The 18,253-nt window shown below is 31.4% G+C and overlaps 3 protein-coding genes across 3 annotated transcripts; 1 reads left to right on the top strand and 2 right to left on the bottom strand.

Annotated features, from left to right (window-relative positions):
* Positions 1-5,537: 5,537 nt before the first annotated feature.
* On the bottom strand, positions 5,538-8,163 carry LOC119682883 (ATP-dependent RNA helicase abstrakt-like). The gene is made up of 3 exons (XM_038096416.1): positions 6,964-8,163; positions 6,369-6,900; positions 5,538-6,239 (listed from the first exon to the last, which is right to left on the bottom strand). The coding sequence occupies exons 1-3, from the start codon at positions 7,798-7,800 to the stop codon at positions 5,737-5,739; spliced, it is 1,872 nt and encodes a 623-aa protein (XP_037952344.1). The 5' UTR covers positions 7,801-8,163; the 3' UTR covers positions 5,538-5,736.
* Positions 8,164-9,747: 1,584 nt separating this feature from the next.
* Positions 9,748-11,415, top strand: LOC119679783 (pre-mRNA-splicing factor RBM22-like). Its single transcript, XM_038092322.1, has 2 exons — positions 9,748-9,787; positions 9,871-11,415. The coding sequence occupies exon 2, from the start codon at positions 10,032-10,034 to the stop codon at positions 11,271-11,273; it is 1,242 nt and encodes a 413-aa protein (XP_037948250.1). The 5' UTR covers positions 9,748-9,787; positions 9,871-10,031; the 3' UTR covers positions 11,274-11,415.
* Positions 11,416-11,417: 2 nt separating this feature from the next.
* On the bottom strand, positions 11,418-15,197 carry LOC119679782. The gene is made up of 6 exons (XM_038092321.1): positions 14,817-15,197; positions 14,451-14,718; positions 14,244-14,376; positions 12,129-12,325; positions 11,908-12,069; positions 11,418-11,839 (listed from the first exon to the last, which is right to left on the bottom strand). Exons 1-6 carry the CDS (start codon positions 15,130-15,132, stop codon positions 11,623-11,625), a joined length of 1,293 nt encoding a protein of 430 aa, XP_037948249.1. The 5' UTR covers positions 15,133-15,197; the 3' UTR covers positions 11,418-11,622.
* Between the last annotated feature and the right edge of the window lie 3,056 nt (positions 15,198-18,253).

Genomic DNA, 18,253 nt, shown 5'->3' with positions numbered 1-18,253 from the left:
TCGCGTAGTTACTAAGACTCTTCAGATCTCTATATGACTTTGTTGTGGCTTTGAAATGTTGACACTGACCTCCATTGTATCTACACTAGCAAAAACGAAATAACTCAGCCTTAAAAGCTAAAATATTTTATGAATTATTGAGTTGAAACGCAAACGTTTGCGAACTATAATTTCCTGACTTACATAAAGTGGGGTGAAAGGAATAATAATTTTTAAATACATATTTTCATTGTAAATGCATTAAATTAAATTGATTCAGAATTGCACTCATTTTAAATTCAACTCAGGTTCATTTTATAAAAATTCTCTTAGTAGCGCTCATTGAACAGCAAGTCCGACACCAATTTTACTTTCACTAATTACTCATAACACCTATAGTACTACTAGCTAGGAGTTCCGATGTTGTATTTAAATTAGCTTAAATGCATTCATTTGGAAAGATAATATAAATGTAATTAAAACATTTTGCATATTCTTATGAATAAAATAGTATAATAATAAAATTAAAATAAAATTTTTAATGTGATAATAAGCACATTAAAAATTAATAAAATTAATAAAATTTTAGAAACTAACATTTACATATATATTATACAGTATCACGCTGTTTTTTTAATTATAATAATTTTCTTATACAATATAATATAATGTAATCTGTATTAAATATTTTAATACTATAATTTTATTTATTTTGTAAATAAAACTGGCGATGATAAGCCTTACTTCAGTACTAAACAGTTTAGTTCACAACCTTAGATAACTAATATGGCATTTCTGATAAGAATTCAAACATACTTTTCTTGTAAGTGGCGAAATTTAATAAAAATAAAACAATCCCTCAAAATCTATATAAATTTTTTATTTAACGTTAACTGGAAGATCAAATTTGATTTAGTCGAAATTTCAATACCCTTTATATATATCTTCTACATAAATAATTTACTGATTTATTAAATAAAATACTAATCACTTATACCAATTCTCCACACATTCCTGATAGACTGTTTGAGAAATGACCTTCAACCTTTTCAGTGAATTTCTCTTAAGACTACAATCAACGGGATACACCTTCACTGAATTCGTAATCTTAGATTCGACTACAAAAAAAATCATACAAGGTCATGACAGGTAAAAACGGTGATTGGTTGTTGTTGTTATAATCCGATTGTAGATCCATATTGTAGAAGATACAATTTAATATATATTTATTTATTTAATTGTTTGTGAGTTAACAGTGAAATTAGCTAACTAATTTTAACTAGAGAACTAGGTCCTTCGCATATGTATATATATATAAGGTATGGTTATATATATTGGTTAGGTAGAGGGATAGTGAAAAGAATAGGAGTTGTTTGGAATTAGGATCGGATAGAATTAGGAACCAAACATCATTAAATAAGTCCATTAAGACATGAAAACAGATGGGCGACATCATTGAGATCATTGAGTGATGGAGTTAAGAACGGTGGTTAGTCGTTCATAGTAACGCAAGTAATGATATGATTGATTTAAGTAATGATTGATAAACTACTGAAGTAATGATTTCAATGAAAGACATTTAAGATATTAAGAGTTTCTTAACTTAAAGCTTTTTCGTTTAATATTGAATATTCCAACCTGCATAATGAAATGAAGATAACCAGGAAACTATAGCTTAAACTTTTTATTTTTTTTAAAAGATTATTAAGAATTCAAATTTTTTAATTGTAAAAAATCATACAATTTCAAAGAAAAAACCTTCTCTATTTATAAAAATTTGTCGTAATTTTATTATAGATACTTGCAGGAGTGTACAGGAGTGTGTTCGCTGGCATACTCTTAAACTTCGTTTATGCAATTAGTGTCATCTAGCACTTTCGATACATTGTCTGTATAGTGACTTTACGAGTAATACTGGAATCACTTTAGTTACACGGCATTACTCCATACTATGGGGCTTGTGACCATATATTGTTTCTTTTATAAGCAAGTTATGGTCCTTCGGGTATTTTGTGAGTACAGTTTTGGATTTCTATATTCACTTATTTTAACAAATGCTCATAGAACAAATAACAAAAATAGATAGAAGTTCTATAACTGACAAAAATTGCACATTGTGCTTATTAAAGAATATATCCGTGTTGTTCAGATGAAATATTACTGCGATTAATATAGCAATTTCGGTGCTATCCAATTAACTTTTGTAACCAAAAAAATACAAGGAAATTCGCAAAAAAATTATTAAAAGTGACAGAGAAATAACAATTGACCACAATTTGGATAAAAATACCTCACCAAAAATTTACAATATAAATATGATTTAACTAAATTAAAAATGCACTTCTTATTTATATCATCTATTGTGATTCAAATTTTTTAATTAAATAAATTAATGGCATATTCTATCACTATTCACTCTTATTCGAGATGCAAATAAACGGACGAAGATATTTGTTAGGGGCAAAAAAGTTGTGAAAGCAAAAAATTATTTTAAGTTCTAATAATCATATAATTTCAATGATACAATTATTTAAACAATTTCAGTTTATTTCAATTATTTTAAAAAACATTATCTTACATCCCCATGATAACGTAAATTGCCCCTAAGCAAAAACTTAAGTATTTATTTTAAAAACTCAAACATTTTAATAAAAGCAGCAGCTACTAATTAGAGATAATTAGAATCAATTAGTTAAGTGGCTACCTATTAATGACACCAGCGTTAAAGCCGATAAATAGATTCACAACATTTAGCATAAAGAAGCCGTCTATCTTCTAAGACGATATAAACTCGTTAGGATAAATGAAATAAACAAAAACCATCCAGTAAATAATCAAAAGTACGTAAAAATGTACATAAAATACCTGTTTAGTTCAGCGTTCGAGGAAGAGTTTCTATTCGCACCAAAATCCGAAATCACAAGTTTCAAGAAAATCACGTCTACAATTTCTTCCGGGCACAATTTAAATATATTTCTTAAATTATTATTTCAATTTTAATTTTAACACAATTGAATTTTTCTATTGATTTCGAATGCTTCTTGTTTACAAATCACAAATTAATCACCAAACGACACTTTTGGATTTATTTACACTTAATGAAGCGTAGACACATGCGACAAGCGCGACTCCGTATTTGCTCTGAGACGATCGACAAGTTTTGAGACACTGACTTAGAGGCAAGACTTTGACAGCAGTTTTATTGAGCTAAGCACATCGAATGCTGGAGCAAAATTATGTATAAATTGGAATACAAGTACACTCTTTGCTCAGCCCATACGAGTTTTTTAGTAGCGATATACTATTACATTTGAATGAACTAAAGAGAGTGGATTAATAATGATAAGGTCTGAAGTAGTCTTATCAGCAGTTTTTTGTTTATGTTAAATTCTTAAAAAAATGTTGACATAAATATATAAAAAGTCAAGTTTGTTAAAAATTTGTACTACAATTAGATAATCGCACATATTAAAAAAGTAAATAATGCCCAAGAAGTGTATACATTATTTAATATATGTATATTTATTTCTCATTTATACAGGATGTGATTCCTTTTAAATAATAAAAACGAAATTTCTATCGCTCGCATCAAAAACATCATATTAAAAAATCTTTACAAAAATAAGTCAATAGTGTGTGGAAACCCACGCAGAGTAACTGCGCACTCCCTATAATTCTCACTGCAGAAGTTGTGGAAACCCGCAGGAGAAAGAAACCATAATACATTTTCTCTGTAAATGCCCGGCTTTGGCGTCCAGAAGATATAGTTTTTAGGAAGATACTTCTTTGATAGTTTATCAGGCTGTTCATCGGTGAAGACAAAAGTCGTATTAAATTATCTAAATTCGGAGGGATGAATTTAGTCTCTACTCTTCTATACTAGGGTTCTTGCGAGGAATATAGTAGCAAAACGGCGAAAAATCGCTAATTGAGATACATGAAAGTTATCCAATGGCCTGTCACTGCAACCAACCAACGAACCATTATAAGGATTAGCCTAAAAACAAACTTGTCATATATTAATATTAGTCATAATCATCACATTATACTCCGATTAATAACTTTAAATATAGTACATCAACTATATATTATGAAATACAGAAAAGCATATTCCCTCAACAGAATAGAGCTAAAGTCACTATGGATTACATAGCAAACCTATTCAACTTATGCCATTATTTTAACAAAATAGGCCAATCTGATCTTACAAAATGCTGTCTCGTTGAGTAAGTTAAGGTCCTTTATTATAGTTTATGTAACTATGATCTCTAGGTTAAGGAAAAAATGATGGGTCAAACAAGTACCATCCTTAGCCAAAGAAGAGGCTTATAAGACTGAAGAGCCAGTTCAGAAGTCAAAAATTTACTTAGTTTTCAGATAATTTCTGTAATTTAGAATAACTTGTATCCAATTAAATAGTTAATAATATTAAAAATTAAAAATTATTATTAATAATTAATACACACATAAATATATAGTTCTTCAATTTTTTTCAACGGGGAAGCAAGTAGCTACTGACCTTACTGAAGACCCCCTGAATCAAGCTTCATGTACACAAATACATCGATGATAAAATGTAGTTAACTGCGGTAAAAATCAAGTATTAATTACAGTGTGGGAAATTGATGCACCCATTGAGGTTTTGAACTTATTTTGCTAGAATGATGAAACTTCTTACGATTTTAATTTTTCTAACTATCATAACAACCAGCATTGACGGATCATTTTCTGTCATGAAAAGGAAAGGAATAAGAACTCTACCTGGGAATATAATTGACCCTTGCCGTAAATTCGATTCAGTAATCAAACTTTTATCGAAAAAAATCTAAAAGATTACTCAAACATTTTTCGATTTTTTGTATAAGCGCCTTCTAAATAAGTTTCTGGCTACGAGCCTATGTTCAAAGCTCTTGTCCATAACAACAATAAAAAACTTCTTAAAGAAAGATATTCGTTAAGAGGATAAAATTTTATTTGAATAAGTTAAAGACAGAGTACAAAAAAACTATTAAATTCTTTAGGGTCATTAAAATTTATAATCTGGATACACAAAACTACAATATGTTCCTATATTAGATCTGCTTTAATGAATTTAGTGAATATTTACTAGTTCCAGCTAATAAGTATGTTTATTTATCACATTGTGATGTACTTTCTTATTAAGTTTATATCCCATCATATTATGACTACCATTAACTATAACTGATTTTCTAAAATAAGGATGTCAGAGACCTATATATGAGATACTACCCAAAATTTTAATTTAATATAGTTTTAAGTTAGATCAAGTTAATATAGAAGTCCCAGGAAACAAGGATCGTTTTACGACCGCTAACACATTGTAGTATTGTGTTATGTGTTGTAGAATTAATACCCAAAACTAAAAAAATTATCATTCATCGATTTTTATTGTTAATAAAATAACACATATACATTATTTTATGCAAGAAAAATATATATTACTTAATTGTATTTTAAAATTTTTCTTGGAAATTACTTGTATAAAAAAATAAATCTGACAAAAATGTTTTTAAATTTTGGGATAATTGAAGTGAAATTCAGTTGAAATTTATTGATTTCAATAGAATTGTTTTCCGACTTATGTAGTCTTATTATTTAAAAAAAACGCACACAAAAAAACGGATACATTACATTTGTACATACCAAAAAATCAACGACATACAAAATATTGCAGGTATTGTGCCAGAACTTATCAGTAATTTGATTAATTAAATTAATTACGCAGTTAAAGCGTATTTAGTAATCAGCAGCAGTATTTGAGAGATAATCTCGCCGGCCAATATTCGATGCTTGTTTACTCTGTACAGCTTCGAGTTTAGGACAATCGGTAATACGATGACCCAAGCCACCACAGTAACTGCAACCATGTGAGTCTCCCAAATCAAGGTACTGTTCTGCTTCTGGACAAAGTTCAACAAGGAATTCAGGCACCTTTTGCTTGGCTTCAATGAGTAAATGTTTTAAGTCCAATAGAACAGATTGTTCTGTTGTTTTATTCACAAAAGTTGTTGCTAAACCTTTCGTATTCGAGCGACCCGTACGACCAATACGATGCACATAGTTCTCCACATCATCTGGCATATCATAATTGATAACATGTTGCACATTCGGAAAATCAAGACCTTTTGAGGCGACATCAGTTGCGACAAGTACATCTTTTTTACCATCTCTATAAGCTTCAACGGCACGGGAACGTTCTTCTTGATCTTTACCACCGTGTATAGCAACTGCTTCCACACCTAAAAATATTGAAAAATATGTATATAAATAAATAGTAATAACTAGAAGCCTATCTAGGAACCTGCAGCTTCTGGTAGGATTAAAGATTATTTAATAATATATGTTTTTGTAGGAACATTGCAACTCACCTTTTAATAGCAAATATTCGTGTATACAATCGACGTCTTGCTTTTTTTCTGCAAAAATCAACACGGGTGGCGCAGTTTTTTGTAAACATTCCAATAAATATACGACCTTTGCTTCTTGTTTTACGTACTCAACTTCTTGAGTAACATTCATGGAGGCTGCACCAGCACGGCCCACATTGATTGTAACTGGCTTAACCAGCGCAGAGCGTGCAAAATTTTGAATTTTTTTGGGCATAGTAGCAGAAAACAGCAACGTTTGACGCTGTCCTTTGAAGAATGAAAATATTGTGCGCACATCTTCTTCGAAACCCATGTCTATCATACGATCTGCTTCATCCATACATAAATATCGACACACATCTAGTGACACCATTTTTTTGTCCAACATATCCATAAGGCGACCAGGCGTGGCAACCATTATATGCACTCCACGTGATATCACTTCAACAGCTTCTGACACTGGCAAACCACCAATTGCAAGACAAGAACGTATCTCTGGCATACCACTTTCTTTTAAATGACGACTATAATGCTAGAAAAACAAACAACATAACGTTATTTTCATATAATCTGCTGTATATATGTAAAAACTTACCATTATTATATCATGTGTTTGTTTGGCCAATTCACGTGATGGACATATAATTAAACCATAAGGCCCTTCATTTCGCACAAATGGCAAACGATATTCCTGTTCGAGTGCAAACATAACGATTGGCAACACAAATACTAGAGTCTTTCCAGAACCCGTAAAAGCAATTCCTATCAAGTCTCGTCCTGACAGTACGGTAGGTATTCCTTGTATTTGTATTGGAGTTGGGCGCTTAATGCCTCTTGCTGCCAGACCGTTCAATATACCTTTTGGGAATTTCATATCCCGAAAACTAGCAATTGGTGGAGCAACATCATCACCTTCCACCAATATACGTAAATGTTTTCGTATGGCATTTCTACGTTCTTCTGACATTGCAGCGATCGCACGTGGCGGTCGCCAACTTGTTTTTATGGGATCTTCATATTGTATACCTTTCGCCAATTCAGCTACACCCATAAGTGCTTTCTGCTGCGCAACACTTTCTAAAATTTTTTCTTCTTCTTTTAATTGCTTTTCCACTGCGCTTACTTTTTTCGCTTCAGCAATTTTCTTCAATTCTGTGTGTTGATCAAGTAAACTTATATTATATTTACGACCCCAATTTTCTGGATCTGCAGCACTTTGTGAATCTTCATCTCCTTCATTTTCGCTGGAAGATTTTCCTTGTGACGCCGCTTCTGCTGTTAGTTGAACAATACGTCCAAGTTTCATAAGTTTTTGTTTCTTGCGCTCTTTAACCGGCACATAAGGTTGATATTTATCGTCGTCTTCATTTTCAGACTCTTTTCTTTCCTCTTGATAATAGCGTTTTTTTTGTGGAGATGAATCTTGTGACATTATTATATATTGTATAAGCTTAGAATAATCAAACAGTCAGGAGTTTGTTTACAAAGTTGCCTGGGAACTCAAAGCAGCTGATGTAAATAAAACCGTACACAGTGGTATTTCCAAATATTTAGTTAAAATGTTATAGATGTAGCACTTTACTACTTCGAATGTATTTAATGCGTGGCTGTTTCGACTGCTAAACTCGATGCTTGTTGCTCACTAATATGTGTTATATAAGGTTTTTGCTGTATTATTCTACTTAAATACAATTTCATACTATTTACGTTCTAACTGTTTACATGTTTTATTCTATCTGCTCAGGTAACTGAAATCACAACTAATGATATAGTAAACCTTGCTAAAAATTTTTTAGCATGCTAAACTAGTTTCAAGGTTGCTAGAATGAAAATTTTCCATTTTTTTAATTTAAATCATTAAAGAGTTCACTTATATTAAAAAAGTTCACATTAGTTCACGTATTTAATCATTGAAAATGGATTAGATAAGGTTAAAAATTATATAATAATATTTGGGTTCATGCATTTTACTGTTGTCAAAATAAAGATAAAATTTTTCTTGAAATAATTTCTTTAATTAGAAAAATATTTTCTTCAAATTTTAAAAATTGCAGTCATACAACACATTTCAGATATATGTCAATTTTGTTAAGTTTATTGACATGCCTGAATTTCGTAGAATGCAAGGTTTTCGTACCTGATCAGTTCATTTTTAACAAATTTTTCCACAGGTAAATTGAATTCTAATTCCGCACACTTTAGTAATAAAAACTATAGCCAAACAGTATATGTTTCTTAACATGTAATTATATGAAATTGTATACAACAATAACTTTCACAATAATATTAAACATATTAACAGTGTTACTAAACACTATTCATTGGAACAAAAACAAATTATACAAACGCTTGACGACATATTTTTGTTATTAGTGATGTAGGTCATATTTTATAAAAAATAATTAGGAACATTATGGTCTATTTTTAAATCGTTTAAAACAGAAATGCATGAAATCATAAAATTGGTCCTATAATTAATTGATTATGGGACGATAGTCAATGTGATTTGTAAATTTATCTAGTACATATTTTATAATAAGTCTCTTGTCATAATCTTAGGAAAATACATAATTGTATGTTAAGAACCTGATGTATATAATACTTATTAATGTGATTTCTAACTTTAAGAAAATCTTGTGAACACGAAATATTATCAATAAAGCAAAATTATAAAACTAAAACAACTAAAACTGTAAGTCCTCACAACAATTATATTAACTATCAAATAACACATAATCAGTGCGAGATGATGCTTGGAAGAGTGATTATATAATCACATTAACATTAATTGATAGAAACAAGAAGAATTCATGAAATTTTATTTTCTATCAAATAATAGGTCTGTTCCACGAGCTACTCATAGTAACTTTGAGTAAACACTGTGCATACACAAGCGCGTTCCACCAGCAAATTTTCAAGTATTTTTGTGTAAATTTTACTTCTGTTTTACTCATGTTTTACTATGAGTAGCTCGTAGAACAAACCTAATATAAAAACTAAATTTTTCTTTAAAGTGCATTAATAAAAAAACTACTAACAATTCTAACAAAAGTTATTAAACTATAATAAATAAAAACACTTCATTTATGTAATATTAAATTAATATCTAAATGCTGTTCAGAGTTTATTTTAATGTATTTATTTTATTTTAAAACCATCTTTCTTAACTTTTTCATAAATCTTTAATTGATCTTTTTTGCAAATAGCTATTGTATATTATTAAAGCTGTATAATTTATTACTACACTTAATTTATTATTGTTTATTCGAATTACCTAAAAAATATTTGTTTTTTTGTGATTGACATATATCTACAATTCAAAAAAAAAGATAATATAAAAAATTTCTTTGAAAATTTTCTATAACAAATTTGATGAAATTTTTAGCAATATTTTAAAAAACTTAGCAGAATCTGAAAAGGTAAAATTTGACATAGCATCTTTCTTACAAAATGCAACCATGTAGATTTGTGCTCTCAATGTTTGTCATTTACTTCCTGACAGAAATACATATATAACTCGGCTGTTAGTGTGATGCGCATTCAGTGACTACATTCCGAAGTGTAATTACCACAAATTGAAGAATATTTGTTGGTGCGACGGAAATTAAGTGAAAACACATTTAATAGTATAATTACTGCGGACTTAAAAATACAAACGTCAAAATGGCTATGTCCAAAACCACCAATACTTATAATCGCCAGAACTGGGAAGATGCAGAATTTCCAATTCTCTGCCAAACGTGTCTCGGTGATAACCCCTACGTGCGTATGATTAAGGAGCGTTTTGGCAAGGAGTGCAAAATATGCACGCGCCCGTTTACAATATTCCGTTGGTGTCCAGGAGCACGTATGCGTTTCAAGAAGACCGAAATTTGTCAAACTTGTGCGCGCTTGAAAAATGTTTGCCAAACTTGCCTGCTTGACTTGGAGTATGGCTTGCCCATACAAGTGCGCGATGCAGCATTAAAAGTGGTTGACTCGTTGCCACAAAGCGATGTCAACAAGGAATATTACATACAAAATATTGATAGAGAATTAGCGGACGGCGATGGTACAGAGGCAGCTGGAACTGTTGGACGTTCCTTAGCTGCCAACGAAATGCTTTCAAAGTTAGCACGTACTGCGCCATATTACAAACGTAATCGACCACACATTTGTTCGTTTTGGGTAAAGGGTGAATGCAAACGTGGTGAGGAATGCCCTTACCGTCATGATAAGCCTAACGAACCTGACGATCCGCTTTGTGAACAAAATATCAAAGATCGCTACTATGGTCGAAATGATCCAGTAGCTGAAAAAATAATGAAACGGGCAGCTTCTTTGCCAACACTTGAACCACCGGAAGATCGTAATATCACTACACTGTACGTGGGTAATTTACCAGAAGAGATAACAGAACCTGAATTACGTGATCATTTCTATCAATACGGTGAAATACGCTCGATAGCATTAGTGCCACGCCAACAGTGCGCCTTTGTTCAGTACACAAAACGTTCAGCAGCTGAATTGGCTGCAGAGCGCAGTTTCAATAAGTTGGTATTCCAAGGTCGTAAAGCTACTATTAAATGGGCACATTCTCAAGCAAAACAAGTAACTGTTGCCAAAACGGACAGACGCTTCGATCCAAGTACAGTACCACCAGTGCCGCCAGGCAATCCTAATGATTTCTTTAACTTACAACAAGAGCAAGTTTCAGTACTACCACCTGGTATGAAATTGCATCAGATCCCACCAAGCCTAATACCAGCTTCTTACCAGATGTACTCACAAGCATATGCTGCACCATACTCAGGACTACCCTCAACATCAACAACAGCCGGTATCAACACAATATCACCGCCAGCACCTGGACAAGTACGGTACCCTAGCCAAGATCCTAGCCGCTTGGGTGCAGTTAAAAAATGACCAATTGAGAAGAGTTCAACAACTGAAGCCTCTTAGGATTTTCATATGTAATGTCTCTTTTATTGTAATTTTATACAATTTAATAAAATAAGTACATTATTATGTTGAATCCAAAAGATTTTAAAAAATAAAGCTTATTTCTAAATATATATCTCATGTATTAATCGTAATAATCATTTTGTACATTGTATTTTAAATTAAGTCAACAATTAATTTGTTAAAATATGATAAGGAACAGCGCAACATTTACATTTTCTTTTAGAATTACTGCGACTTCACAACTTGTGAACTCCTTTTCAGAGTTGAGCCTCCACAAAAAACAGAAACATTTTTATTTTCTGTTGGTGCATTAAGAGTCCAAAACTAATTTGGCAGTGTGTGAGGGAAAGAGGTAACCCTTTGATTCTGGCACCTGCACTAGATACTGATCGATGTAGCTATCATTGCAATTTATCAAAATCTCTGCAAGTATCTGTTTGCTGCTTATGTTCTTCTTGCTTATGATAAGATGCCGATCTTCGCCTTTGCCATAACTTGTGGATTTCAAAGGAAACTTTCCAGCAATTCTGTAATGAAAAATTAATTTTAGAATCTTTACAATCTTTACAAAAGATTTTTCACACAGATTACTTACTCATGCAAAATGACGCGCTCATCTTTAGTGAAATCTGATGAAAACTGCAGTTCACGTATATCATCTGAATTAATGTAATTCTGAAATATTTGCGTGACATCTTGACGATTTAAATTTGTATGGTTACTTCCCAAGCCGATGCGATTATTTTTAAATAAATAACTGTTAGAATAAATAAATTTAATAACTTTTTGTTGTTTATGAATTGTGAATAAACCTACTCGACGGGTTCTTCTCGTCCTTGTGTTTTCAAGCCAAGACCACCACCAGTCCAACCCATTGATTTCATAATTTTATAGCCTTTGTTTGTTGGGTCTAATTTCATGTCTGTACATGTCGCAGTCTCAGATTTAATAATATCACACACCACTTTATTGTTCTCCTTTCTGATTTTAATAGCATCACGCGCGGGATTAGCCTGAGATAACATATTTAAAAGATATATTAGTAGGGTTTGTTATTATATTATTATATATTATCTCCTAGTAGTTTTAGGAGCGTTTATAATAATGTTCAGTAATATATGTGATATGATGACGATATGAGTTCAGCAATAAAATTTTCTTTCTTTCTCTACTAACAGAGTTTAAAACTTCATACTAAAGGTTATGTTATATTTTATAATCATGTAAACATGATAATTATAATCCATTCTAATATTCTATTCATATATTCTATTTTGCTTTTCGAATTTCCTTTTATTTCAATCTCAGTTATAAATGTGGGATGGGGGGTAGAGATAAGCCCCCCAGCCATTATAGAGTAAAAGTGCGTAATAGCACTAACTCAAGAAGAAGAAGAAGAATCAAGACACAAAAATGTAGCTTAGTTGATATATAGTAATGGATCATTAAGAGTACATATTCAGAACGGGTGAGATTAATAGCGATATGCAGTTATTAAAGAGTTATATAGTAGCTACTAAAGTACCTCTAGATATATAAAAATATGTAGGAGATCTAGTATATCCTTGGTTCTTGTATCAAATAAAAGGGATACTCTACAAAATATGTTTTTTGTCACTGTACATTGTATCTATATTATATTGTCAATGAAGGGATATATCCTCTAATTTTTTCCCTGGATACGTCACTGTATATATGAACAGACTAACCAAAAGAGATAATCAAAAATTATTATTAGCTAATTTGATTTTTCTATAGCTGGTTTATGACTTCATTTTAACATAACACAGCAAGTGAAATTGTTAATTTTAACTTCGAAAATAAATTAACAAAACTGCAAGTTAGAACACTTCAAATCAAGTACGGTTTTTGATCAATTGACTAATTCACACTAACTCTGAGCTTTGAATTTGACAAAGTATAAGCTCAATCAATGATACTTGCAGTCTCTGAAAATTATTAATGAATGACTGCTGCTGAGTATTTGCAAATACTCGATATAGTTTATTTTATGGTCAGTCAAAAAATTAATTAATTGATAGAGCCCTGAAATTATTTACGAAAACTGGCAGACTTGCAACACTACGTTATCGAATGTCAGAATGGTTACAGGCTCCTCGGGAAGGTATGCAGATCTGAAGTCAATTATTGCTTAGTCTGTTAAAGTGATAAACAATAATCCAGTCAAGGCGTACGTAGAGAGGGGTTATAAAGTTAATAGAGAGTAAAAGTGCTCAAGTGCACTGGCTCAACTAGTTTTAAAATAATAATAAACAAAATTTGTTGTTCTAATTCACTACCAAACAGACACCTTTCTATTGAAAAATAATTTGTATGAAGGAAATAATTTCTTTTATCATAATTGACCTTAAACATCATTACTTAGATATTTTTTTTAATAAATTGTATCTACACAGACGTGATTTAATATGCTGAATAGGTTGTTTATATAGCGCCTAATATGTGCCTACATTAATGAATTTATTATGTATTCATAGTAGAGCTTTAATATATTCTTTAAATTCAACCTTAGGTTGAAAAGAATACAATAGTTTCTTTCGTCAAACTTTACTGAGTTCGTCACTTTTAAAGACTCAGTCAGTTTATATTTCTGAGTACAAAAAAAAAATTAAAATTGATTATACCCCAATGAAATTTGTTATTTATAATTTAATTGAAGTAACTTTCACTGTTTCTACAACAATATACTCTGACAAGACACTCATATTATTCTTAATATAACTTGAAAAGAAGTTACTCTGTAGTAAAAATTGTCGAAAATGGTAGTGGGTACCTATGAAAAGTATTGCTTTGAAGTGATTCACTAGCTCGCAATATAATTACTAAAAATATTTGAATATTTAGTTACCTCTAATTTAAAATAAATATATTTTTATAAAGTATTCGAATTTATTTATAAAAGCAACAAACCTGAATGGTGTAACAATGTTTTTGCAGCTTCTTCAATGCCTCGTCAAAAGCATTTCTCTTTGCCATTTTCAATGCAACATCTGTGCACTTCGAAACCAATTTGTCATCAATATATATATGTGCCTCCTTGTTACTAAAAGCAAGAACAAGAAGAAAAATAAAAATAAAAACAACAAATAAATTTAATTTATATTAAAAACTGTATACCCATTTTCGACACCCAGCTCCTTTTCGTTATATTGAATATTGGCACGCTGTGCAGAAAAACGTAAGCAATTTCGACCGCCCTGAAGAAGTAGAATGAATTCATTGTAGAGCAAACCTTCAAATAGATCGACAGGCCTATTTTGTTGCTCAGGTGCTGATTCCACAAAGGTCAACTTGTTTCTTCTGGCGGTTCTAGTGTTGCTGCCTGAGCTTCCCGGCACGTTGGCATCCTTTTCGTTACCCGAACGTCGTTGCGCTGTTCTATATCCTAACAAGGCAAACCCGATTTATTATTCACACTGTTTTTAATTCAATTTCTACTCACATATAATATGCGTAAATAATATTAAGTTTTTGATTTTCTACCTTTGGCACGCGACTCTGCGGCATCCGAGGCAGATATGAAAGTTCGTTTTATTTTGGTTTCGCGTTGCTTTCTAAACTCTTTGGCTACATCCTTCGAGAGTTCAGCCACCAAACACATTACCTCGTTTGGATATTTGCAGCCCATAAATTCGACATTCGTGAATACTTGCGCCAGGCAAACCAAGCGGTCCTCATCGAATTTGTCTTTATGGGTTATCATGAACTTCTTCCGCAGCTGCCAATGCTCCTCGCTCTCGTAGTCGGTGCGATATTTGTCAACGCTCCAATCATTATTTGTCTTCTCCTTCGCAGACATTTGAATTTAATATTATAATAAATATTTAAAAAATATACTTTATATTCGAAAAACTATATACACAATAATTTGTAAAAATTTCGGTACAAAATAAATAAAACAAACTCAAAGCGTGTCTTCTCAACGTCAACTGAACAAGAACAGACAACGAAAGCAAAATCGCGAAAATGGAAAAAAAGGGTTGCGTGTTGCACGTTTTGTAGTTTTTTATTGCATTAGTGTTTACACGCTGCAACATAGATAGTATGAAATTATATTTTCATAATCACTTGGCTTAAACATGTTCAACTAAAAAGAATTAGCTGTGCCAAAGTTCTTCATTTAAAAATTTAAAAAATCTCAATGCTAAGAACAGGAAACTGATATATAACCAAATAATTCATCCGTCACTTCTACTCGTATATGGATGTGTAGCGTTTAGCAAAACTTCAAACACTACGATTCGCCAGCTAGAAATTGCACAAAGTCAGACTCTGAGAAGACTTTTCAAGGTAACATGATACATTAGGACGAATGACATCCTCAAGGACCTCAAGATTGATCCGATCAAAAAATACATAAAGGATAGAGCCCTGAAATTATTTGCAAAAACTAATAGACTTACCAACGCCCCGTTATCGAATCTCAGAATGGGTACAGGCTCCTCGGAGAAGTATGCAGTATGCAGATCTAAGGTCAATTATTGCTTAGTCTGATGAAATGATAAACATTAATCCAGTCAAGGAGTAAAGAGGGGTTTTAAAGATACCTCGAGTTAATATAGAGCAAAAGTGCTCAAGTGCACTGCCTCAAATAGCTGCAACATAATAATGTATTTTCATATAACATACACGATATATCGATTCCTGCGCAACATGTTAGGCATAAAGTGGTCTAGAACGTTTTCAAATGAAGAGTTATGAAAAATAACACGTAAACAAACAAACGTAAACAACGAGAGAAGAAGAAAGAAGTATCGTGCATGCTGTACTTACTTGGAACCTCCAGGGGATTCCTGCCCGTCAGGAGAAGACGAGCAAATCGTTTAACGCGTTGAGAGCAATAGCACAAAATTGAAACCTATGGAAAACTTTTGCAGACTTCCTAAACTCCAAATGTAGTATGTAAATAATAATAATAATAATAATAATAATACACAATATATATATTTTTATATTTTTGTATTATTAAAAAAGAAAATTTATTTTTAAAATAACAGCAAACAAAACTACAAAAATAACGTGCAAACGTGTGTAATGACTTCTGCGCATGGCTTAAAATTACAATGGCTTTCAAACTTTATTCAGCAAATTGTAAGTACAGCGGCTCATATTCATAGTTTGTTTTCTGACTACTAGATGCCACTAGGAAAAGTAGCCACCTCCAACAAAGACAACAACCTTTTATATACAGGGATATTTAAAAGGAGTTTAAAATTGTCACAAAAGCTTAATAACGCTTTTTTCAACTTTAAGCTGTTAAGGAATTAAGCAGAGACCGAATTAATAAAAGTGATGACCGTATTACACGCTCTTTGCCAAAAGACCGTATGTGTTAAATTGCTTTAAGACCGTTTTATTATCTAAGACAGCCTTTAAAACAGGTTGTTGTATATGATTGTTAAAGAATAAATTTATGATGTACTTACACAATATTACACGATCGAAAATATAAACCTTTTTAAAGACCGTATTATTACATACAGCGGCCTTTAAAAGAGGTTGTTGTATTTGATTGTTAACGAATAAATTTATTCTATGTAAACACCATATGATACGGTCTTTGGGGGCGTTTCAATTCAGCAAATCAAGGAACATTTTCTGTCCTAGTGTTGACACTGTTCATTTAACACTGTCACCTGATGTATATATAGTTATTACTGTTGTTTCTGTTTTTTATTTAAAAATTGCGTATACTAGCTAGCGTTAGATGGTATGTGTATAGTTTTTGTTAGTGTGGTCAATGTATACATTTTCAATATCAAAGTAAATCCAGGAATATCAAGATTTAAGGAAGTAACTTTTATCGGCGGTTTTAATTATATCTGTCTGAATAATAATTTCGTGATATTCTCATGCCCCGAGAGTGTCTTCACAAATTCCTATGATTAAGTACAGGAGAGCAAATAAATAAAAAGTTTATATTTTTTTTTATCATTTTTGTTCTTATTTATTTAATGATGCATCATTATTTTGATACTAAAATTATTGTTTCATTCTCGGAGAGTTTATTTTTTCTATCAAGTTTTAACTAAATTTGGCATATACTATTCCGTAAGATATAAGATATTCCTTCTCCAGCTGGAAAGAAGTTTGAATATATACCTGTTGGTGGTAAATATGGTAGCAGTCGTCCGCAAGGATATGAAGGCACTTGATACTATCAACTGGTGGCAGTAAGCTACTAATCGAGCTGGCTGGAGTAGGTTACTGGACACGACCAAGGATGATTTATGTATGTAGTGACGAACTAAGTAAGTAAGTTTGTAAGTATTGCTAAGAACTTCATTGTTACTTCTATGGAGTAAGCAAATCAATGATGCGTTATTATTTTAATAATAAGTACTTCGTCAATCATCTTTCCATTCTCGAATAATTTGTTTTTTTTTTTTATTTATGTGAGTTTAACTGGAAAAAGCACTTAATTGCATGAAAGTTGATATATTTTGTGGATATTTAACTCTGCATTCAGATTTCTACCGAGCAACGTATGTGGCGTAAAAATGTAGCCTAGCTTCAATAGATTCTATAATCTTCAATTTAGTACTTCTACCTATTTTATAAAAAAAATTTACGCTACCTTAGAAATATGAATACCCCAAAGTATGGGAAGAATTTCTTACAATATTTCTTAATATTTTAAAGCTTAAGCATTTCATTTTGTATTTAGAAATTTTAACTATAAAATAACTGATAGTGTGATATTCATTATATAAAGAATGATGAATTTTTATTTAAATAAAAAATTAAGAAATTAAAAAAAATACTTTATTCCTTAAAAAGTATTATATTTTGAAATTGAACTTTTATTTTTTTTAAGCAATCCAATCCATCCCGTTAATCGCGCCTATTTTTCATTTCGTTATAACATATATCGATTAACTTTTCTCACCTGCAACTCGTGCATGTAACAAACGAAATTG

This window comes from Teleopsis dalmanni, chromosome 2 (genome assembly GCF_002237135.1).
Source record: "Teleopsis dalmanni isolate 2A chromosome 2, ASM223713v2, whole genome shotgun sequence".
Classification (NCBI taxonomy): domain Eukaryota; kingdom Metazoa; phylum Arthropoda; class Insecta; order Diptera; family Diopsidae; genus Teleopsis; species Teleopsis dalmanni.
Note: the sequence above shows the minus strand (reverse complement) of the source record. Positions and strands in the feature narration are given on the sequence as shown.